We start from the raw sequence: 25,081 nt of genomic DNA, 5'->3' as shown, positions 1-25,081 counted from the left end.
GAAAATTATCTCATGCTTCAGTTTTCTCTGTTTTCTCAGAGTACAACTTCTTTGCCAACTGAGGAAATTCAAGAGACAGTTTTTGTAGGAATTAACACTTCAACAGCAGAAAAAACCTCAAAACATGGGACTCATAGTCACAAGTGTGATGCAGAAGGCAAAGAAAAGACAATTTTAAGAACAGACACTGGGCAAATTCTACATTTAGAAGAAAACATTAAATTAGCAAGAATTGTCACTTTTTTTCTTTTTATTAACAGCAGTTCCAATGTTTAAGTTCAATCATCAGTCAGTCTCACAGTTCAGAGATCAGAATACCTGGAACCCCTTTGAGGCACATGGCTATGTGCATTTCTTCCTCATACATTCCCCAAAGCAGCAATAACTTTCTTAACATTCACCAGCTCAAAATAAAAATGTACTGAAAATGTACAATTTATTATAAGTCTTAGAACACTTTGTCTTTTCCCCATATATTTCATCAGCAATATGAAATTCAAAGTCTTTAAGTAGAACATGGTAATTTATTAGAGCTTCATCTCAAGCTCTATACATAATGCTTTTTCAACATTCTACATTCTTGTTATGGTCCTGACAAATTTCCCTCTGAAAGACAGAATCATTACCAAATCAAGTTTTAATTATTTAGGACCAAACTTTTGCAAAGTGCAAAAAAACCAGCATAAAACCATCAGCATCCAAATTTCTAAGAATGGTGGGGCTTGTAAGCTTAAACATTTAAATGTAAGGGGACTTCTATTTCAAGTACTGTAGAAGAGAAACATTGCCACTTACTGGCAGTACCAAGGTCTTTGCAATATTTGCAGGCATTTATGTGCATCTTCAAATGCTCTGTTAACCTTTATAGTATTTGTCAATAAAAAGCCCTATTAACATTTAAACTGTGTATGTCCAACTACCTACTTCAAGCAGGAATCAAAAGAGAACCTGTAAGAAACAGGGTCTACATTATTGGGACTGTACACATTGGAGATTTCAAAAAAACTCACATCCCTCACAGTTAAAATACCTAAAAGGTAAAAAAGGCAAAAAAAAAATCAATCATTAATTGGGAAAAAGGCTGAGCATGGCCTGAGCAGGAGATGTGACCACCATGGGTGAATGGTAACAGTACAGCTTTGCAAAGAGCAGTGCAGCCAGCTGGAGCCACCTCAGGAACACTGGAGGTCTAAAGAGGTCACACTGGAGAGGAAACTAAAACTGAAACACTGCTTTTGCAGTAGGAACATCAGAACTTACCTGATATTAACAACTAACCTTACCTGACATGGAGAATTTGTCTTCATTGGGCAAAAACTTAATCAAAGATAACATAATCACTGGACAAGAACTGAAATCAGACAGACTCTTCAATCAAGCTGCTGAACTGGAAGTGACAATGACATAAGTCACCAGTCCACTATGTCCCCTAAAATTCTGTTTCAAGCAACACTGATTTAGTAGAATCCCTGTGTGCTGCTTCTGTAAAGTGGGTATTTCAAAAGGTAAGGAAAAATCATTCCAAAATCTAGAGACTGAAACTGAAATCAAGTATTATCGATTACCACTGCTTTTATAAATCATTAATAAGGACAGCATGACCTGTTCCAATGAAAAGAAAAAAAAAGCATTAATTGTCTTCAAGTATGAGAGATGCACTCAGTGACAGCAGAGGCATTCATTTAATCACTTTACAACAGGGAAATCTATAGACTCCATAGAAAATTTACAACCAAAATGGAGCTAATGTGACAAATGGTGCTCATGTAGCAAAACCAGAAAATGTCAAGTCTGCAAATTCAACAAAGATATGTTTTATTGGCTTTGCCTCCTCAGGCTCCAGTTTGACAGAGCACCACTTCAGCCAGTCCTTCCTTTCAGCTCACGTCCGCCTCGTCTTCTGTTTCTTCGTTTGTCTCTTTGCATCCTCTGGGCCCCCCGTGTCAGAGCCTGCCTGCCCAAGAGCACGCACCCCCTGCAGCCGAGTTGTCAGCTGCAGCAGCAAGGGAATAAGCTGGGGAAAAAAAAAAAGGAAGCAAGTTGTGGTTACAATGGCATGTAAGGGCTGAATGGTATGGTTCTCTAGACAGGCAGCCCCTACCAGACTCTATTCATCAATCACACATCTACAAAGACATCAAATTATGGCAGCAAATCTTGGGGAGGAATCAAACCAAACTTCTGGGAATTTTTGATACTCAGAACCTAAAGTGATTGTTTGAGAGGAAATCAAACTGCACAGACAAATGTAAGTTCTCTTTTTGGTAAAACAGAAATCCAGTCATATCAGAAAAGACTAGAAGAGCACAGCTTGATAACAAAGACAGGGGGTTGTATAGCAGGCATTTGTATTCCTCTTGAGAGCTTTTGAACTAGAGAGGGTATAAAGCTAAAGAGAGCAGACCTGAAGACTTGCAAGACTTTTTCCAGTCTGATTGTGCCTGAAGCCAATAAAACAATTATTTTTATTGCTGTTATCATTGAGTCTGGTTATCTGAATTTTAATGACACTGTATTGTTTTTTGTCAGAGCAATCAAATGAGGAACCAAAATTCAGCCACAGCACAGGCACTCACCTTCCCATTAAGCTTTTATAAAGGAAGGTAACTGTCCAAAAACATGGCTGCAATTGTCCACAATGGCTACACTGTGGCTTTTCTTGTATCACAGAAGGGGACTGTGACTGCACCTCTGTGTGGGTAACAAACCCTCACTGAGCACAGGGCAATGTACCCACTGACAGGACAGTAATATTGGGCAGGAGCAGAAGCAGCCCTGACCCACCTTGTCGTGGTTGTAACCAGCCAGCAGCAGGAGCAGCGTCAGCGGTAACGCGATGTAAGACCCCTGGGCAATGTCTTGTTCAGGCAGCTTTCTCTGGAAACAGTGCAGTGCATGGATTTTATTTTTTTTTAAATTGACTGTGAAATCCCTCAGCTCTAAGAAACATCAGCAATAGGATCATAAGGCACATCCAGGCCTTCTTATTTCACCTCCGTCCAAGTGCTGTTTTAGGATTTACTTTATTCCCACTTCAAAGCCACCCTCTGGATCAGTCACTCATGTGTTACCCCTTCCTGAGGTGTGCTGCTCTGTAAAGCCAATTCAGTGATGGTCAGTCTCCACTGACAGTCAGCCTGGTGTGATTTGGTTTACCTGTCCCATGCTGCCCACACTTCTGTGACCCCACTACAGCAGCCATGCCAGCAGAGAACCTTTCAGGGACATCTGCACCCTTCATTTCCTACTGCTGTTTCATGTCCTCCTCCCATTCCACTGGCAACTGAACACACATCAAATCTAAATTAATGTCACTCATAAACCTCTTTATATTTACACTAACAGGAAGCTTGTCCAAGAGCACAAAATACATGCAGGTTATAACACCAAATACTGCTCCCAAGATGATCTCTGGAACATGAAAATCTTTAGTACTTACAGTGGGACTGAAGACCAGTGTAATATGTTTATGATATCCAATGGCAGTGAAAGAAACTTGAGGCAGGGTGTAGTCATACTGTGATTTAGACAATGTAGAATCCAGGAGCACCACGTAATTCTGTGGGTAAAAGATACACTCAGGCTACAGCATCTCCGAGACAAAACAACATTTAGAGGCAAAGGTCAGTTAAACAGGCTTCAAATCTTCCAAGACACTGGTTAGTGCAGCATGAATACAGCTCTGCAGGCACCCCACAAATTACATTTCAGTGTCCTTAGGGAAAAAAAGAAAGTGAGCTAAGTTAACTTTCCAGCAATATTCTTACCTCTCCATCTCGGAGTAGTGGTGGGAAATGAAAAAACAGGGATAGGCCTAAGTTGACTGTATGAATTGGGTTGTCAAGATTTTCACTTTTGTAGAGCTTCACCTGTAAGTGAAGGAAGAAGCACAAACAAGGCATTTCCAAGCCTGCACCACAACAGATATTTCAGACATCCCACACTTTCAGGGATAAAAGCACTTTAAAATTCATAATGTATTTTTATAAACAGAAAGTTGTCAAGTAAGAACACCTGGAAATATTCAATCTGGGATGTGAAAAGTCACAAGAGTTTTTTTATAGAACTTGAAATAATTTAGGAACGGCTGCTGTCTGACATTTTCACATACCTGATGTATGAAAAGCAGCCTGTGCTGTGGAGCACAAAACTGCTCTCACTTGTGTCTGGACCCAGTCTTAGCAGAACTTTCAGAGACAAGAATGTCTGCCCTGGAGGCCAGGGTGATGACATGCACCCATCAACAGCTCACATGCAGTACGTGCAACACAAGACCCCACCTCATATGAAGAAGGCACAGGCTTGGATAATTTCCATATAATCAAATTTTAACATCAATTCCAATTGGCTTAGGCTGAACTGAAAGGGTTTAAATTTCCCCAGGAAGATGGGACACAAGCTCAGGGGCTCTTCAGTAAGGTGACACATTTTCCCTTCACACCTGCTCTGAGTGTTGGATCCTTTGAATGTCTCCCAAAAAACCCAAAAGCTTAGCAAAGAGATCTTGGCAGGTGAGATGCATAACAAACTAGTGTCAAAGAAATCCAAGCACTGCTTTTATATAGGTAGGTAACATTTTATGGAGCTGTTAAACCTGAGAAATGATACTGTAACTCCTACCCCACTAACACTTCTTGCAGACACTTCTATTATTTTTGCCCTAAGCCAAAATGATCAGAGGCATTAGCAAGCTTTTTCAGACCACAGTACAGTGCTCTGAATTTTGAAAATTTCACAAAATTTGCCTCATACTGTCTATTATAATGTACTTTAAAATTCACATGTCCTGGGGTATCACTGCATTCTTCAGGTTTTGACATACAGGTCAAAAATTTCATGAGTTTCAGGAATTAATGCAGCTCTCTGATACAAAGGACTCATTTCACACATTTGCTGGTTTGATGCCCCAACAGACAGAGTATCCCTAATCAGGGAAGTATATCCCAAAATGTACAGGCCAACCAGAGAAGGCTTTTCTTAAAAATATTCCCATGAAAAATGGAAACATTAAAGCAAAGCACCAGGAACACTGCAATCTTCATTCTATCTGGAATTCAAATTCACCTTCATTAAACTATTAGTTCTAATTTGAATTAAATGTGTGCTCTGGCTACTGAACCATTTCCAGTGACCCTGCAGAAAAAAAATTATTGTGAAAGTAGTAACAAATACACTTGACAAAGATGAAAGGCTTGAACTTACACATAATGTGGAGAGATATTCAGAAGCTGTAATTACATTTCCACTTAAATCAAATTGATTAATTTGCCGGAACGCTATAATATTAACATCATCAATGTCACTGTTCCCAACCTGCAATGGAAAACACACTCAGGTTTTTACCAGCAAAGAAACAGTTAACAAAGGACAGCAACACAACTGTTAACAACACAAACACTGCTGATCATTTTAAATAAAAAGTAGATTTTGTTCTAAACTAACCACATGGAAGCTCAAAGCTTCCCCACTGCAAGTCCCTGCTCTCAGAGTGCACAGCCTGCAATTGCAGACTTGGGCATTAGCAGCATGAGGCTCATGACATTAAGCTAAACTAAAAATGGAAGTCTCAAAAGCACTATTCTGGAAAAGGGTGAGGTACATCCACAGGACTGCCTGATCACAGAACACAGGTCTCAGTATTTTGCACCTGTGCTGAGAAATGCACAGAGATGTTTATACAGGTGATTAATGTGGAATATTTAACAAGATTCCACCAGTTTTCAATTAGAAGTTATTACTACACTTTATAAAGATAAAAGTGCTATTCTAAATTATAATTTCACCTACATCAAGACTGCATGATTTGGACCCAATAAAACATTACAATATCTCTCTGTCCATAACTAAATACAACTGTAGGACAACATGACAATTTATGACATCCTCAAGCTACCACTGCTTTGCTCCACATCACAAAGAAATGTTGAAAGGTATTCCATACATTTATTCTCTTGTTTCTGAATGCACAGTTTTCATGACTGTGAAAGAATCCTTTTCACTTGTTTACTGTTTGGGCTTTATCTCACTTCAGTTTTGAGCTATGGTGCTGACACACAGTATGGGGCCTGTTTTTAGGGAGCTAACTTGCTGAAAAGCACTTGTCTAAACAGAATGCCTTCACTACATTGCTGCTGACAGAACAGACAGAATGCCTAGACAGACCCATTTCATATTTAAGTGATGCTACAAAAAAAGAGAAAAAATTACCTCAATTGCTCGATGCTGTGGTAAAGCTCTTTCAATGTGATCATTGCCTTCAGCTTTGAGTTGGACATGATACACACAGCCAGGCTGAAAGCAACATTCAGATGATAAATCCCAACACTGAATAATACATACTTTAATTTTAGAGAGCAGTAAAGAGAATTTTCTAACACTCCGTTTAAGATACACCACCCAAACAGATTTAACTCTATGCAGTTAAAGTTTTCCTTATCTCAAATAGAAAATTCAGCTCAATAACACTATTAGGAGTGTTTCCTGTCAGAAAATAAGAAAAGGCTATATAGAACTTTCATTAGTTTGTTGCATCACAGTGTTAAATCATCTGCTGTGATGAAGGAAAACACAGGATTAAAACCTGACCAAACATTGCCTTTTACTTCAGGAAATTGTTGATTCCTTCCATAATGGTGCCATAAATTCAGCTTCCCCATTCCCTGAAGAACAGCTTACTTCACATACATGCTGTGCAACCAACACCACACACACACCCAAGGTCCTGCTAAAAACAGGCTGTTGGTATCTTCACAGGAGAAACTAAACACTTCCCCCAATTATTCTGCCTATGAAAATTCCCTGCTGGTCACCCAGGCAGTGACCAGGGGATTCTGTCACGTCACAACAACTGCTCAGTGTTTGTGGAGGCCAGCACAGTATGCTACCAGCAGACTTACACCACAAGCTTTTCTCTTCCCATTTTATCAGACTCAATGTTCCCTGCTTGACAGTGTTTCTTCACACAGAGAGACTCAGGGGAGTCTGAGTTAGCAAACACAATGTGAAAACAGAAACCAGTGGCTACTGAACAGAACCCATTTCACTGCTCCACTGTCACACTGACAGACAAGGAAATGACAGAGCCTCCTACTCCTTACCCGAAGGCCACGGAGCCTGAATTTGCCCTCATCATCAGTTATTGTGTCCTCTCCATAGATGCTGCAATCCTTCTGTCCCACGGCTTCCACTGAGACTCCCTGCTCAGGCTCTCCATTTAAAGAGGAAACTGTGCCATAACAGCTGGAGGTATAAAGAGAGCAGTTGCTACAGATATGCAGATGCTGTTTTAATGCATATTTGAAAGACATTTTATTGTTATAATTGATGGGAAAAGTACTTAATGTATTTATCACAGCATGAAGAAGAAAAGGGGTATTTATAATGTGTGTGCAAAACAGTTTAAATTATCACAATTTGCTGCAGTTCACAACACAACTTTTAAGAATCCAAGTTTCCTAGACTCCATCAACAGCAGTTCTTTCTTACCCCTGAGGGTAAGGAAAGCAAGGATCCTGAAGTCAGATATCTGAATTGGTCTACTATACCTAGAACAGTCCTCTCCTCTCTCACTGGAGGCAGCATAAACAACTTCAGTGCCACTGAGACAGTGCTTTCATAGCCATGGCCCCAGATAGCTCTGCCATCTGGGCTTAGCTATATATCCACAACCACCACCAGAAAAGGCCAAAAAAAGTACTTATACACAGCATAATTAAGTTAAATTGAGACTTGGAAAGTCTCCTCCAAACCTGCAAGAACAGAGGTGAGCTGGGAGGAAACATATTTGGCACAACACATCCTGATACAGCCCATAGCATTTTCCATGGATTCCAGCTCCACTGACCTGTAAGCTGTTCTGTAACCAGTTATCTGGATTTTGAGATTTTGTCCTTCCTGCACTTCAATCATTTGTGATGATGGTTCAAACCGAAATTCTTTCATCATGGGTTTAAAGTAATATTGCCCTGGGCTCTGCAAAGAAGCACAAAACAAGCTGTTTACTCACAGTGATGCAAAAACTCACCAACTCCAAATATGCTTTGCAAGAGCTCTCTGGAGAGCTGAAATCCTCTGTTCCAACCACAGGTTAAGCCTGACACAAATGTGAGCAGTGAAAAAGAGGGAGCACACTGGACAATAAACTGATGGAATTTCACCTGGTGACAAAGTGTTAAGAGAGCAACTACAGCCCTAAAACCTTACCACAAGACCTCAAGGACAGGAGAGTGACCACAAAAGAAGGATGTCTGCAAAGAAACTATTCAAGCATTTCTACACACATATAGATCAATAATGTAATTAGATTTCCTTCCCCCTAAAGACTCTCCAATGATTATCAACAAATTGGCTTGTTTCATGTTTACAGACTGCAAATTAGTAACTGAGATCAATCAACATCATCTCTGACCTGTTGGGGAGAAACCTCTTGCCATGTTAGATTTCACATCTTTCACTTGCTAAGATTTTAAGTGCTGTTTATTCTCAGGGATCTGCATCTCTCATGATGAGTTAGAGTTTCAAAGGACATCTGCCACTCAGGAGAGCCCTTTTTGGGAGGGGAAAGTAACACAGCCCCAAACACAGCCACGCTCTGAAGAATAATTTCAACTTACCAGATTGGAAAATGTCAGCATGCCATCGTCCTGTGTGAGGAGGTTGGACCGAAACACCCCTCCACTGAGAGACAGGAGAACTCCAGCAAGAGCCTGGTCATCCTCTGATTTGATCTGTTTTTGAAAAAACAGGAATTTTAAGTGTGAGGGTTTCTTTATGAAGAATGGATCAGTTGAAAAGCCCCTTGCAGGGTGCACAGGTGGGCTGGCTCTGAGCACTCAGCTGTGAGCAGAACTAACACATCTGTACTGCCCCTCCTGCCAGACCACAGGGCTGCAGAGTCCCCTGCTGCCAAGGCCTGGGCAGTCACAGCCCATGGCACACCATGTGCCACCACAGCAGCCATTCTCTACCACTCCACAGAACACACAGGGAGGCCAGAACAAAGCACCCCAAAGACTGGAACCAAGCACCAGCTGGACCAGACTACAACTACACCTTGAGGGATAAAACTCATTAAAACAGAGTGGTCCAACTTTACAAAAGCAAATAAAGCCAGTCTTTTGGACTCTATAAACCTTGTAATGTATATTCTGCATGACAAGTCATGGTCTACAACTGAGCTCATCCACTGAGATTTGTTTCCTCATGACAAAAATTATTATCCAAATAATAATAAATTATCCCAAAATCCTACACCCATTTGTCTTTGGAAGACAAAAAATTAACTTTTTGCCTGTCCAGCTCCAACTGCACACACTATTCATTTAGAACCCAAAATGTTCAGAACATTACCTCAAATGTCACCCCAGCAAGAGCAAAAGCTTTGAAGTCTCCCACTGTTCCCTCCACTGCAGTCAAAACAAAACCTTCCTTCTGAGCAGTGATTGTGTATTCCAAGTCACTGTGGAGTGGCCCAACACTTCAAGTAAAGGGAGAACAGAACTTGTTTCAGAAAGAACACTTGGATATCACATACACATACACAAGTAACCACTGTATTTTAACTAAAGAATCCAAAGGTTCAAAACCAATCTGTTCATTACCTGTAAGTGCCTTTGTCATCAGTGAAAACTGTGATAAGTGCAGAAGTTGCTCCCTTCTCACTAATGACAATCTCAACACCTTCCAATTCAGGATGAATTCGCCCTTCCAGAAATAAGCCTGCTTTTCCATGAATCTCTATCAGCTTCCCAGGACAACTCTCTTGGTCATTGCGAAGAAGATTTAAGACAAAAAAAAAAAGTCAAAAATACACTTGACACTCTGGCTTACAACAGAAGTTTAACTGCTTCCGAAGTGACCAGCTGGTGGCCTTTTAGCTTAGAACAAGAGATCAATCCACACAATTTCATGGCCTCTCAACACATCTTACAATATCTGAACAGTACCAAAATGAGTAACTACATTTCAAAGCCATAAGCACATCCCCAAAAAAACTTTAAGGATTTCTGAAGTGGTTGGAGGTCTCAGTGAGTTACACACACTGCAGCCACATGGAGACAATGGCAATGAAACTTCCTTCTAGACAGATTACACTGAGCTTTGACCACATTTTTTGAGTTCAAATTCAGGTCAGCATTTGTCATGTTCAATGACATTAAGCAAAATTTTATTTCCCTCCCTCAAATGCATTTAAAATGTGCAAACAGAGTCACATGAAAAGAGGCACTTAACATCTCCTTCTGATTTCAAACAAAATATGTTCACTTAAGAACCTGAGGACATGATGGACACTGATCTGACAAGCAGCATCAATAACTGATGATAACCCTGACAATTCTGAAACTTACCTCTTTTTTTTTGTGAATATTTTTATTACTGTAATCTAGTGGGGGGAACTTTAAGAGAAACTTGAATTTGGTAACAAATTCAAAATAAAAACCTTGTTTTTGCACAACTCTTTTTCTAGGTGACAGTACTATGAACAATTCTGAGAATCTGGTGTAATACCCAGAACCCTGGCCTTCCTCTTCTGCTAAATGGGTCTTTCAGCACTTGAAAGAATATTCTGCTGATAAAAACTGTACTTGCATCCTCTATCAAATAACTTCCAAATTCCAGAATTAAACTGGCCCAAAAAAATTGCTGCAATTGAAACTTCCCTAATGTTACTTTTTCTGTTATTCATATGTTTATATAGATATATATGTACATAGACACATTTCAACCACAAAAATCCAATCCTTTCAAACAATAAATTATTAATATTTACCTCCACTAACAACTGCTTCCACATAAGGTGGGTAGAAGAGCAGCTCTTTTGATGATGGTGTTACAGTAATTTTCTCTCCAGACCTGTAAAACACAACATGTAATTAGAAGAAAATTGAATTAGCAACTCTCACGTAGAACAGAGTGCAAGAATGCATCTAAATACTCTAAGAAAAAAGTATTAACAACAATATAAGCAAAATTCTTACTATGTGCTACTAAGTTTTCTTGTATCTCAGAGTCACCAAAGGCACCCAGCCAGCAGCTCTGTCCTACCTGGAATTGTATCATTATCCTGTTTGACAGAAACAACACACAACAGTACACAGAACACACTTTGTCCATTATTGGAGCTTGGTATTACCTTGCCCAGTATGAAAATTCATATAAGAATGGTCCTTGGAGCTCCTCCACCATTTCTTGCACTGGTGGCTTTGTTCCTTCCTCCTCCTGCCCCTTCTTTTCTCTCTCCTGCCGGCGGCTCTCGATTTCTGCCAGCTGCTGCTCCCGACGGAGCTCCTGAACAGACTTCAGGGGCCCCAGAACTAAGGCAGGCTCACTGTCAATGGATGACCTGAAAATATGGAGAAAAACGAAATCATCTCCTTTCCTATAAAGAGATAAGAGCTTGTTGTATCTGTCAATTACTGCCTTTACACCCCACAGACAAGTCCCAGGATATTTTTTTAACCCATCCCTCTTTAACTGCCCTGTTTATTCTGGTAAAGAGTACAGGAGCAGTAAAATTTTAGGCAAAAGGATCAGTCTAACAAAGACCTAAACTAAAAGAGAAAGGCTGGAATGTCAAACCTGAGAACAAGCTTAATACAGAAAGTACAAAATAAATAAAAAGATTGTTAAGCTTGCTTTTTTTTCAGAACTAGGAACTTCTGTCTCAGAACCTACCTCTCAGGAGCAGAGAATACAAGGAGAAAATAACTTCTATCACACATAAATACTTCCAAGAGCCAGAAATTTCCAGGAAAAGCTCCGAGTTCTCACCTATCTGCCCTATTCATTTGAACTACCCAGCTATCTTGTCACTGTCCACTGAACAGATTACCAGATACATTCAACTAAGTTCTTAGAAGCAGCTCAGAACAACGCATTTTATTTCACCCTCTCTGATCTTGCATCCTCTCTTCTCTAGCATTTTCTTCTGGACTCCAATCATCCTTTGTATCTTATCATCTCTTGTCTCTAACAGTCTGAATTCTCAGTGAGGACTGAACTGAAATGATCACAATCACTTTTCCTACAGCCACTTTAGATTACCAGGATAGTTCTGTCTCCTGCTTCAGCCTTCACCTATGCTCCAGTTTGTCTTTTTTTTAAGAGACATAGTTACTATTGCTTTATCACACTAAGTTTCACAAAGGCTTTATATTCTTTCTCTGCAGTCCAGACACAATACAGAAACACGTAATTTTTTTTGTCTGAAAGCCTATTAAAAATTTGTACAGGCACACACAATCTCAAGATACTCATAATACATTACTACAGTCTTATTTTTAAAACATACAAAGCCATTATCAAGAACTGATGAGAATTAGCTTTGCTTTTGGTTGAGGTTGTTTGGGTTTTTTTGTTAACTCAAAGTTAATGGGTCACAGCCATGGATCTGGTACACAGACTTGTAAAAACACACGGCTTGCTTCTAAACCCAGACTGTTCCCTTTATGTTGATGGCACTTCACAAACTGGACTTCAGCTGAAAAGCTTGAGGCAGGATTGATCAGAAATACCTGTGGCAACTAAGCTGCCTTCAAAGCACTGGCCAATAGTCTCCAAAAAGCCAACAAGCTGAAAAGGTCAGTACAATATTCACCTCCTCACTAAGTTGTTTTTAAAATCCTAATGGCTCTCTGCTGTCTCAGTGTCTCCTTTCCAGCTGCTGGAGATGCCCAGCAGTTGCTGTGATAGGGTCATTAATCTTGGAGAACTTGAGGCAATACTCTGCAGGTAATGCTCTCTGAAAAGATGTTTTCTGCACTCAAAAAAGTTAGAGAACCCATAGCCTAGAACAAGTAGACACCAGCAAAGTATCAATAAAACACTCATCATTATCAGACACTTTCAGGCAGATTTGGTAGCTCATACAATTAAAGCTGTTCACAAATCAGTGCTCCCTAGTGAGCTGTCTGTTCAGCTAAACATAAATTGGTGCATTAGTGTGCAATCACTCTGCATGTTTCTCCTTTTATAACCCTCCTCACACCAGTTACAATGCTCTAAAGCAGCATATTCTCATTCTGAGGAAAGAAAAAAAGGGAAAAAACATATGCCAGTGCCTTAAAGAGCTCAGACCTAAGCTAAAAGAACAGCCTCTGAATTCTGAAACATTAGTTCATTAAAGTATATAAAAACTCAGAAAATCATTCCTTTTTACCAAAACTCAAAAGTAGGGAGGGACAATGTTCAAATGATGAGAAAATGCTCAAAATGAGGCTGGATTTATCTCCAAAAAACTCAAAGCACATCTTAGCATTAAAAACTTCTTGCAGCCTAGGCTAGGATGCCATTCCCTTAGAAAGCAGCCACTGCAGCACTAAAACTGGAATAAAGCTTTATGACAGAAATGTCTTTTTCTTCCACTTTTTATAGCCCCACGATTTCTTTGTCCTTACTTAATGGTAACAGTCACATCCATCAGTTTATCAGTCACAATCGTGCCAAGGACATGGTGGCGAACTGCAGTGAGCGTCAGGATACTGGGAGAGGACCTGCAAATCAAAGGAACAAAGATATGAATCCAAGGTCCCCTTCCCAAATAAACAAATCTTATTTAGCAGAGTCTGTGCTCTCACCCCTGAGACTGAAATGCTTTATAAAAGATGATAGAGAAATTACACAGCAAAGCTGTAGTGCTGGGATGGTCATCTCTTGGAAAGGGAGCATTTCCTAACTCCAGCCCCAAAGCAATTCTTCCCTTTGAGCCTTCTGCTTCCTCTCAAGCTAAAGCTGATTTGATTGATTTCATATGTCAAAGTGTCATTAAACACATCACCAGACCATAATCTATAAATAACTAATAAAGCTGCCTGACCGAGGAAGATCAGCACTGTTTACTTGTGGTAAGGGTGAACATTTATTCAGGTTGTAAAAAATGGGGTGAGCAGGCACCAGTGACAGGCAATAGTGCAAGGGCCTCTTAGCAATCTTACTGTCCTATCTTTTGCCTTTCAGCTCTCAGAAGTGACCAACAGTTTTCACTGAAATAATTCTTCTCTGTTACAAAGCAAACCCAACACTAAACAGACAGAAATCTGAAAAAAAAATACCCATTTAAAATAACTAAAGCACCTTTACACCCTCTCATTAGATGATTTATTACTTTTAAGATAGGAAGGGCAAGAGAACACATGTGATACACCTTGGCTGAGCTTCCCTCTACACATCCTGTCCTGCTGAAAGAAGCAGAAGGAAGCTTTATGGAGAATCATGCTGTAGGTGTAAGGAGAGGAACAGTCACACTCTTACGTGTCGTAGGTGTAATACTCGTGTTCAAACTGGTGGCAGGAGCGTGGAGTCACCTCATACACACCTACAAAGAGCAAGGCAAAGAACCACCACTGAAAAAGCCAATTTTTAGAGCAGAGGTATAGAAACAACTACAACGACTGTATATCTGCTGCCTTTCACACAGACACCTTCTAATGTGTCTGACAAACATAACCTATATGAATGAGATTATTTTAACATGACCTTCATTCATCAAAGATTAAATACTTTCATCACCAAGAAAAAAAAAAAGGTAACATTTTATTTCTGGAATCCAGATTTGGTGAAGGACTAAACAGCAGAAGAAATGGAGAAATCTAAAAACTTGGAACAGATAATTTATATACAGATGTCATTAAAATAATGCCTTTCAGAAACCACAACAAATATTTTTTTAGTTCCCAGCGGTATTAGCTAACTGGTTATTTTTCAGTTTTAAACTAGTATTTTTAAGCTTTTACCTGGCTTTGAAAGACAGAATCTATTAACTCCTTTGGACAGGTTATAAACACCAACATTCTCGGGTCCATTTCCATCCTGATAAAATTCCTGTGAAGCCACAGCACAATTCACTATTAACAACTACCAAACAACAAAATGAAAACAGTGTTTTCCTAAAGATACATCAATGCCATCTCTTTTGTAACACCTAACATCACAAGACCATTTTATCAAACTTAAAAGACAAATCTTGAAGCATTCTAAACATCAATATTCCATGCTCTGTGACCCTCCAGAGACAGGAGAAAGCCTTGATTCCAAGCATAATCCAGCCTGCCTTCACAATGTCATTTAAAAAATAAAAGAACATTTGTTTCCTACGTACCAGTGTGATTGCATGAGAAAGAGAACACCTCAGCATATATCCAGTCTGCCTGAATTCTACTCCTGACACGTCTTCCTCCAAGACTTCCAATTCCAAAGACTTATTCTTCCAGCACCAGTCTTCATGTACAATGCTTACTAGAATATACACCACACAAAACATTTTAATAATGCAAAACTGAGTAAATCAGGGCAGTTTTGTTATATGAGAAGTTTGTGTCTCTCTAGCTTCCCTGACAATAACCTGCAGAGATAAACACATGACAATGCCTGTAGTAACAGTCCTGGCTCTCAGCACTGCAGCATCACCAGGAACCCAACACATCTATCAGGAAAGCTGTGCTATAAAAAGGAATAATGAAGCCTGGCCACCCTGGAAGGCTCCTCAATGGGCACTATCATTGTGACAGGCAAAGCAGCCTAGAGGACATCACAACCTAACCCAAATTTAACCTGGTGGAAAAATGTTCCCACTCCTGCACAAAGAGTGCAATCTATATACTCCTTCTACATCTGTCCCTGGAAAACAATTTCCACAGACCAAGGCAGGCTGGCCAAAATACATATTGCTCTAAGGAGCAGCGCTCTGGAAGCAGAACTAGAGTGTGTCCCTGTCCTTAGGCTTGGGACAAGCCAGTTCATGATAAAGCCCACTTCCCCCTAAAACTCAGGGGAGCAGTAACATTTGGGCTGACACAGGCTTAAACACCAACATTACAAAAACCTGTTGTAAGATATTTTCCAGATTCTCTCAAGTTTCACAACTGTGTTGGGCATGCTGCAGAAGTTATCCATGATAACAGAAGTGCTCAGAATAGGTCACAAACGGAGCTACCAAGGTGCCCCCCAGCAGCTGCCCTGCTCCTACCTTTGTACTTGCCCGGGAGCACGCCCTCGAAGGTGAAGGGCACCGAGTCGCGGCTGCCGGCCAGCTGCAGGCTGCGCTTCTCCCCCGGGCGGCTCACGGCCTGCAGCGTCACCGTCAGGTCACCACACGCGTCTGGCAGGGAACACAGCACGTCAGGCTGCACCCCAAAACAGCCACACCTCGGGGTGCTAATGCTGAAATGCTAACCCCCTCCCAGCACAGGATGTTTCCAGTTAAAACTTGTTTCTTAGGGTTTTGCATTCTGCAGGATTTTGAGACTGTAAATTGTAGTCTTTTATCTAATGGCGAGAAAAAAAACTGAGATCAACATTAAATCCCTGGGTTCATCTCACTCTGCAGAGACTTAAGAGCTGAGTAAACACCTGAGAGGCAGATCACAAAGTGCAGGGAGGATTCAGAGAGGAAAAGGAAGGGTAAAAATGACAAAAATCAGGCTCCAATCATCACCTGCCAAAATCAGTGGGTAATCAAGGAAAATAGCAGGAGAGAGGAACCTTAGACTAAAATAAAGACAAAAAGCTTATGAAAAAGAACAGAGCTTAAAAGCTTCTGCCAACAGCTTGAGCATCTATCCTACAGTTTTTACATGCACTGCTTTTTTCCCTTTTTTTTGGTTAACTTCTCTTTCATCTCCAGTACTTTTCTGCCTGATGTACAGTATCCTAAGTAGCAGCCAGGACCATTTCCTTCCAGAATCCACCTATCTTCTGAGGAAGGAAAGCTTGTTTATCCCTAGCAAGTATTAAAAGGAGGTACATAATTTTACTCCAAACTTAGTAGGCCACAACATCTCCCAGGAAGAGCTGCTTTTTCCATGTGGTGCAAGTTACATTTACTTATCTGCTGATGGGACTAACCAGTGTCTTGATGTCAACAACACTCACACATGCAGTGCTGATGCTCTCCATTCCATTGCCATTTCACTTTCACAATGGACTTACCTAAACAAGAGATCTTCCCTGAGACAGATGCCAAAAACTGAGAGAAGGTCACATCCATCACTGGTCTGTCAGTAACAGTGACAGGAAACATTTTGGGTTTCAAAGCCAACCCTGCTCTGGTCTCAGACTCTGGAATAATTACCTGTAGAGTAAATGACATCAAGGCATCACCACCTTTCAGGCACCAGTCCAAAAACACCCACTCTGCTGTCTTCAATGCATTTATCAGAAATTAAAAAACAGAAATGTACTGTAAATCCCAGGCAAAGCAAAACCAGCCTCTCCAACACGCTTTCCAAAATTTCAAAATCTTCTAAAACACCATAACAGTTCTACAATGAAGAAATGAAAGCTCATTCTTACCTGAACATTGTATGTACCCGATTTTGCCTTGAAACAAAATGCTCCGTGAGAGTCAGTTTCTGTTGTAACCAGTGATGCTTTGTCTTTGTCTTCAGGTATCATGGTTACCTTGTATTTACTGATCTGTTTGACTGTGTCAGGGAATCGAGTAACGGAGATGCGGCCACACACACTGAACCTGTTAAATAAATGCCAGTCATCAGAACAAATATCTTGATTTGACAAAGATCATAAAAAACCCCTTGTTTTAGAACTTCCTTAAAAGTAAACCTCACCATATTGAGGTAATAACACATTAATTGGAAAGGAATTCTCCTCAAAGAGAGATTTGCAAGCAACTTGCTTCACTCTTCCCTGCCACCACCCCCAATCATTTCAACCTTTTTTTTTTTTTTTTTTTGTTGTTGTTGTTGTGCTAAGCAGGCAACAGATTTAGGATTTTATGCTAGGCAGGCAACAGATTTCTCCCCTCAGGTTTTAAATAGTTTCAAACGTTTTGTGTCAAAAACTTTAAATATGATAGGTAATCCATTGGAACACAACCTTGGTACACCTACACTTGTGAAAGCACAAGACAAGATGACAAATTAGAAGCTGGTAAGTTTTGTTCATTGCCTTTAACAGCACAACATATTTAGTTACTGAATAAATTGTACCCCATCATTCAGCAGCACACAGAGTTTTTACTAACTGGCTGGCTAAGTCTGTACGAGCTGACAGCTATTTGACTCAGTAAAGTCCAAGTTTTCACTTCTGCAGAACACTGCCACTATTTCCTCCTCTGAAGTCCTGGACACAGAACCATGGCCCTTTAATCTTCCTCAGCTCACACTGTACCTCCCACCACTGCACAGCCTCAGACTCACAGTCAAGGCAGCAAACAAGAAAAAAGACAATTCAGGTAAGGCAACAATGACGTTGAGAGTGAGCAGTAAAATGCAGAGGTTTGGTACAACACTGCACCAGACAGCTATGTGACTCCAGATACCCTCCTTCTGTGCAAGAGTCAAGTGGCAGAAAGCTTTTCTGTTGCTTTCTTGGTTCACATACCATTCTAAAATTCTTAATTTACCCATGCCTTAGTGTCTTTATTTGCAAGGGAGAGCTTATTAAGAGGATGCTCTAAACTTGCATTATTACTGAGCAAAATACTGTGCACAAAACATGCACCCATGCTGCCCTATTTACTTTTAATTTCTTCAGCAACATTTAGCTCCTGACAACACAAGTCTGGGCATAGCATGGGAAAGGATCACCCATTTTCACAGCCTCATCCACACGTCAAATTGCATTTTCATCCTGACACCAGTCCTTACCCTGTTGCAATGATGTTTGCCAGCTGAGGTGTATTTGGTGCAATCTTCACAGTAATAGTATCAAAAAACAGGTGTTCTTTCTTGGCATGAATTGTGTATGTACCTGTTGTTATGTTCTCAAGGCGGAAAGAGCCATCAGCTTTTGTCTTCACTGTAACAAATAACAAGAGTTAAAAACCAGAGCATATGTTAACCTTATGTATCAACAGATCCAGAGGACATGTACTGCTTTAGGCTGTTTTTAATTAATATTATACAACAAATAGTTTTATGCTTTTTTACTACATGAACCTTCATTTCTGTATTTCAAAGTACAATCTGGCATATGGTTGAAAGCAATTAAGAAATTTTCAACTGCCAAACAAATGAATATTTAATGCTCTCATCTAAACCAGAAAATGCAAAATTTATCAACTGCACGAAATCCACTTTAATATTTCAAATAAATTGCAGAAAATCAGTGTATTGTCTTGAAGGGTTAATTCCACATCATACACTAGTCCTATACTTGAATTTCATAAAGGCTTCCCTGTAGCAATAAAGATCAAGAGCACTGTATACCTTTAATCTGATTGTTCAGAGTCACAGTGGCATCAGCAACTCCTTCTCCTTCAGGACCATTCAACACCCTGCCTGTGACAGAGAAACCCATCACATGGAAAACAGGCTGAAATGGGAAAAAAATTAACATCAGTCTTTACTCAGGAAATGCAAACACACACCTACAGCAATCAACACTGTTTTCTCCCCATGCACGTATAAAGGAAACTTATTTACAGCTCTAGTTAAAAAATGTACCAGAACAATTACTGTGAAAGTACAAACTGATCTCCAGGCAAACCATTCCCCTAAGTACAAAACACACATTCTCAATTTATCTGCACTGGCCACAGTCACAGATCACAATGCCATTACATAAGGCACTCTGCAAACCAGAAAAACCTACAGGCCTTTCTCCAGAGATGTGACAATCTCAACAAGGAAATACAGGCAGCCTGGAAGAATACTGCCTGTTTGCAACACTGACATGAAAGTGAACGTAGCAGACAGCTCTGCCCTATTTTGTTTCTTCCTAGTAAAAGGGACTGAAGTAGAGAAACACAGCACTGTACCAGAAACTGTCTTCTACCTGCTGTGCATAAAAAAATGTCTTCAACTTCTTACAAAGAAGTTTTTCCACAATTCTGCTAAAATCAGTTAGGCTTTTACAGGAATGAGTGGCACAAAACAATTATTCCCTCTGCAGGCCTTACCTCAATCTGCAAACTGTCATGCTCTACAAGGAAGTCCAATCTGGATGGAGCAACATCAAAGGTGATTCTCTCTCCCCTGTAGAATGGTATCTGAAAGAAGACACAGGGCTTTGACTCCTAAGCTGTGATGACAGAATGGGTTTCCTCTACCATTTTTCATGTTCTTACTGACATCAAACATCTCTACTAAGGGTCAAATGAGCTGCAAACCTCCTGGAAAAAATTACTCAGAGGCATGGAGACACAAATATGGGCAATATTTCAAGACTGATGGAAACCATGAAATTATCAGAAAATATGGAAAAGTAACCCCCTATCAGAATACACCATACTTGGATGTGCAAGAGCTTACAGATAGAAGACTGATTGCTAGAAGGATTAAAGGAAGAAGAAGCCTGAATCCCATTGTAGAGCACAGACTGAGAATGCAGGACCATCACTCCAGGCAGAGAACATGCTCCCACAACATCCAGATGTAAGAAAGAGATTGGGAAAAAAAGGAAACAGCTTAAAGGAGAGGAGGTGGCAATAGCATACTCTGGTTTAGAAAATGAAAGTTAACAACCAACTCAATAGAAAAGCAATGACTTTCTAGTCACTTACCACAGTGTATTTCCCACTTGGCAGAGAAAGAAAGCTGAAAGATCCATCTTCTTTTGATACAACATTGCATAAATAGGATAAAGACTCATCTCTTGATTGGAACCCATCTACAGGAGAAATACTGCAGCCCACAACATCCTGTAGTAATAAATGCAATACAACTTTTTGTCTCAAAGAAGAACAATGAAAGTAATTGGGGGGGAAGAGGGATACAGAAGGGTTCAAAATACTCAACTGTGAATGACTGATGGGAAGTATAAAATCATTTTAGAGGCAAAATTTGATGACATGGCTTAAAATTCATGTATAGGTAAAACAGGGAAAAACAGCAAATAATCAACTTTATGCTAACAAGAAGAGAACACTGGGAAATAAACATCCCCATAACTGTACCATGTGTCTTTACTGACTTCAGTTCTGTGGACAGGGTTAACATTGCAGAACAGAGCTCAGCTTTACATGACCAAATGTTTCACACTCATTTCTTAATGCATTTGTAAGGTGGCAATAGAAGCTGTGGAACTTTGTCTTCCCATCAAAAGGGCAAAGAGTAATAAAAATGTCATGCTGAAGACAAATTACAGCTCCTGTACAATGAATTATGAAATAATTCCATGGAGGTCATGTCAGATTACAAGGGCCTTGTCAGAGAAAACAAAAAAAAGAAATCACACAAAAGAACCCAACACAAAAATACAGTTTAAGGGATTGTACAAGCCAGGAAGGACAGATGAGTATCAGGGCAATATGAATCTAGAAACTATTTGGTTCTTCTTATTTACAGCCATACTCATATTGAAAAGGTACTGATCAACCATTACCTCTTTAGAGACTGAAGAAGAGAAAAGAAGAAACATGACCCCTTTCATGGGTTCTCCATCACTCCTCACAGACCCAGAGACGTTGTAGCCTGCAACAATCAGGGGGCTGGCAGCATAAGCATTGGAACTTGTCACCCGCACCACTGTCTTCGACTGAAACACAGAAAGAAACATTTTCATCAAAAGCAGGCATCAGGTCTCATTTCAGCACCTAAAAACAATCAGAGAATACACATTCAACAAGAGCAACAGAAGCCAGAGCAGCAGAACTCGGAGGGTCTCCAGGCTACTCAAGACACTAAAGCAAAGTTACTTTCTAAAACATTATGTTTCCTGCTTCACTGATTTAGGAAATGGTCAGGATATCAGAGCTCCTCAAAAAACAACCAATCTGGGAGGGAAGGATTTGAGCTGCAATATTCTTGCAAAACGTATGGGATAGAAGATGGAAAGCAAAAGCAAAAGCTCATTTTGTCCTTCCCTGGCTGGCTTCACTATCTCCAAACTGGGTATGTACAAGGCTGTTTCTTGACTACCTGAATTAGATGTAGGAAAACTCCAGTAACCCTGTCCACCCACAAAGCCCCTTCTTCACACTAACTGATCCAGACAAGGTCTGGCAGATCCATCCTCTCTAACCAGGCAAACCAGAACTTCTGTAGGTTCTAACCTCTTTCAACATCCAGGTAGGATGCGATGCAAAGATTTCATACTCGCCAGGAAGAACTTTAAAGAAAGCAAACCTGCAAGACAAGAAAGGGATTATGTCTCTTCAGAAACAGCCACAAACATCTGTTCACAGAAAAACAATTCAGAGTCTATTCACATATTAGAAAAAATTCTTCAGAACTCCTACAGTCCCAGTCAATATGGCAGAATTGAAAGGATCTTGTGCAAATGAACAGATGAATTAAGTATGCACCACCCACACTCACTTTCCTCCAGGTTGTGTAATAGTTGCTTGTATGTTTATGTCACTGCCAGCATTTCTCAGTACAACCTGAACTCCAGCAGGACCTAATGTCTGACCTTTGCTGAGAACCTGTCAAAATAAAACGAAACAGAAATATAAATGAATGAAAATAACATGTAGAGCTGAATTTGAATGTTTTTATGAAGGTTGAATTAGCATAAGGTGGAATAAATAAAGGAAACTAACCTTTCCATTCACAGAAAATCCTGTGAACACAAAGTTAATATCACCTCCCTTTGTGCAAATGTCATTAATGCCATCCACATGGATGTCTACACTGGTTGGTTCTGGAAGAGAAGAACGATGAAACAGCGTGATAGTGAGAGAGCAACCACAAAGAAACTCTGCTTCAGCTTTACACAACTGCCACAGAAATGTATTCATTCAAGCATGGCAAGCATTGCTCTGGAAGCCTTTCTTCAGCAAAGGCAAAGAATCCCCAAATCCTGATTCTGAAAATCCTTTTTCCCTCCTCCCACTGCAGCCATTTTTGTCAAAAGCCCACATTCCTTCAAATCAGTTCAAGGGTTACTTTTTCAGTGTCTGCCACCCAGCTTTACTTTCCCCTGGTACAGTAAGTACATGTCAGTTATTAAACCTTGCAGTATGGTTTATAGGTTTGGAAAAGTGCTCCATTTTCCCTGCCAGCTGCAAGTTAGAGATAAGTCCCACACTGCAGATACCACACTGCAATAGTGTCCTATTGTAAGAAGACATACAACCACTTACCAAAACTCCACCCTAGGGGAGGCTCAATTTTAAGAATGAAATCCCCCTAAAAAATAAAAAGCAATAACTGTCTTCATTGATCTAAATTTAATTTAGCTAACAAATGAGAAAGAAAGTCAGAAAACAAGCATCATGCTGCAGAGAGGAACACAAGACTCAAGTGCACCAATATCCACCATTCTCCTTTCCTCCTGCTTATGACTCTCTGTTCAAAGCAGCAGCTGTATCTACCCAGACAGGCTGGGATGCTGGGCTCACATCCAGCCAAGAGCAGAAATTAAGTATCACCGTGTTTATCCTGCTTCCAGCACAAACCTGGCTCACTGCTAAGAAGTGTGCAAATCTACCTCCACCTGCCCCAACAGATGGGCTCTAAATCAGCATTTGATATTCCCACTGGGTCATATTCGACCATTCTGCCCAAACATGGGATAACAAAATTCCCACCCTTTTAAAAGCTCTGATCCAAAAGGGTATTCATCAATACAGGGTTCCTCTTTGTATCAGAGAGCATCACAAGTGTTCTGCCACACATATCCTGAAGTTCACCCCTGGAAAGGCTCAAAGGCCTGAGAATGAAATCACCAGGATCAGAAAGCACATTACATTCTTAGATTGGGAAGGGAAGGAATTATTTGGTGGCTGGACTAGATGACCTTTAAAGGTGCCTTCCAACCCAAAGCATTTTGTGTTTCTACTTCTGAACCCTAAGTTAACTAGCTCCTTAAAAGAGCCAAACACCTTGACCATCTAAAAGCAGCTTGCATTTAATTTAATTTGAATGTAAACACCTTTCCAGTCTAAGCAGACATCAAATTACTGATACATTCTGAGTTTCCTGGATCATTATTTCCATAAAACATTTTCAATATCTGCAAATAACCATTCAGGTTATTTTCAATTCAGTCGTACCAAAACACCTCCTCATATATATTTATTTCCATTTCTACAGGTAAAAAATCTGAAAGCTTTATCTGCACTCTGTAGGAGCCTGCACTTTTTGTGCAGTATTTGTACAGCTACAGCACACAGCTGCTGGCAGGAATTCGGGCTCCCAATGCTGCAGTCATTCCAATAAACAACACTGCAGCCACAATAGCTGGCTTTTCTCATAATTAGCACTGGGAAACGAAGTCGTTGCTTTACAAAAAGAAACAGTTGGAACTTTGATTCAAACCGAACTAAGTGATGTCCTGATTCAAGTGTTTCCTGGGTGGGTGTTGCAGGGACAACAGGGGACAGCGCAGGTATTTGTGCCTTACCTTGTCATAGAGGGGAATCATGAAATACCCATTGTTCGGAGCACAGTCTGTCTGGTATTTCAGAGTACCATGTTTTGTATATAACTTAATCTAAAAGAAACAAACAAAACAGACACAATGATTTTTTTTAAAAGGCGAGGAGCGCTGAAACCAGGCACTTTCTAACCCAGCGCTGTAACACAGAGCAGCAGCCGTGCCGGGGGCAGCAGGACACGCTTCATGGCAAGCAGGCTGCAGAGAGCCAGGCTGAAGGAGAGCCGCAGCTCCACCGCCGCCTGTGACCGCGGCCCGGGCGGCAGCGCTCGGCACGCCCGGCAGGCAGCCGGGGCCGGCGGCGCCCACCTCGATCAGGGAGTAGTTGATCTCCACGTCGGACTTGACGAAGCCGCCGCAGCCCACGACGATGTCCTCGGAGCCCCGCGCCAGGGCGCAGCACAGCGCGCAGAGCAGCGCGGCCGCCGCCCGGGGCCGCATCCCCTCACCGCCGCCACCGCCCGCAGCCCGCGCTGCCGGAAGGGCCGAGCCGGGCCGGGCCGGGCCGCGACAGCGCCTCCTGCCGGCCCGGAGGGCTCCGGGCGCTGCCCGGGGACGCCCCGCTGGACACGCCCCGGCCCGGCCCCGATCCCGATCCCGATCCCGATCCCGGCCCCGATCCCGGTCCCGGTCCCGGTCCCGGTCCCGGTCCCGGTCCCGGTCCCGATCCCGATCCTGCCCCGGCCCCATCCCGGTGATGCCCCCAACCGGGATTATCCGTCCCCGGCTGCCCCTTCGCACCCCTTGCAGGCGTAGCTGGTGCCAGGCCACTTCGACAAAATAAATTATTTTCAATAAAGAAAAC

The 25,081-nt window shown here is 41.1% G+C and overlaps 1 protein-coding gene across 1 annotated transcript; it reads right to left on the bottom strand.

The window, feature by feature from the left end:
- Positions 1–232: 232 nt before the first annotated feature.
- NOMO2 (NODAL modulator 2) lies at positions 233–24,757 on the bottom strand. The gene is made up of 31 exons (XM_064390437.1): positions 24,586–24,757; positions 24,244–24,333; positions 22,982–23,027; positions 22,439–22,539; positions 22,215–22,321; positions 21,950–22,022; positions 21,280–21,432; positions 20,459–20,596; positions 19,856–19,945; positions 19,164–19,269; positions 18,603–18,753; positions 17,287–17,464; positions 16,924–17,065; positions 15,962–16,093; positions 15,095–15,231; positions 14,730–14,817; positions 14,248–14,311; positions 13,395–13,490; positions 11,132–11,341; positions 10,769–10,851; positions 9,600–9,759; positions 9,349–9,475; positions 8,613–8,726; positions 7,844–7,971; positions 7,098–7,239; positions 6,208–6,291; positions 5,203–5,313; positions 3,768–3,869; positions 3,440–3,559; positions 2,785–2,877; positions 233–2,014 (listed from the first exon to the last, which is right to left on the bottom strand). The coding sequence occupies exons 1-31, from the start codon at positions 24,715–24,717 to the stop codon at positions 1,883–1,885; spliced, it is 3,630 nt and encodes a 1,209-aa protein (XP_064246507.1). The 5' UTR covers positions 24,718–24,757; the 3' UTR covers positions 233–1,882.
- Between the last annotated feature and the right edge of the window lie 324 nt (positions 24,758–25,081).

Source organism: Passer domesticus, chromosome 15 (assembly GCF_036417665.1).
Source record: "Passer domesticus isolate bPasDom1 chromosome 15, bPasDom1.hap1, whole genome shotgun sequence".
NCBI lineage: Eukaryota > Metazoa > Chordata > Aves > Passeriformes > Passeridae > Passer > Passer domesticus.
This window is presented reverse-complemented; position numbering and strand designations above follow the sequence as displayed.

Excerpts from the sequence above, each read along its gene's own strand:
- NOMO2 (XM_064390437.1), bottom strand. The coding sequence starts at position 24,717 with ATGCGGCCCCGGGCGGCGGCCGCGCTGCTCTGCGCGCTGTGCTGCGCC. Across the intron at positions 24,334-24,585 it reads TCAACTACTCCCTGATCGAG|ATTAAGTTATATACAAAACA; the intron begins GTGGGCGCCGCC and ends TGTTTCTTTTAG. Across the intron at positions 18,754-19,163 it reads TCTGAACAATCAGATTAAAG|TGAAGACAAAAGCTGATGGC; the intron begins GTATACAGTGCT and ends TATTTGTTACAG.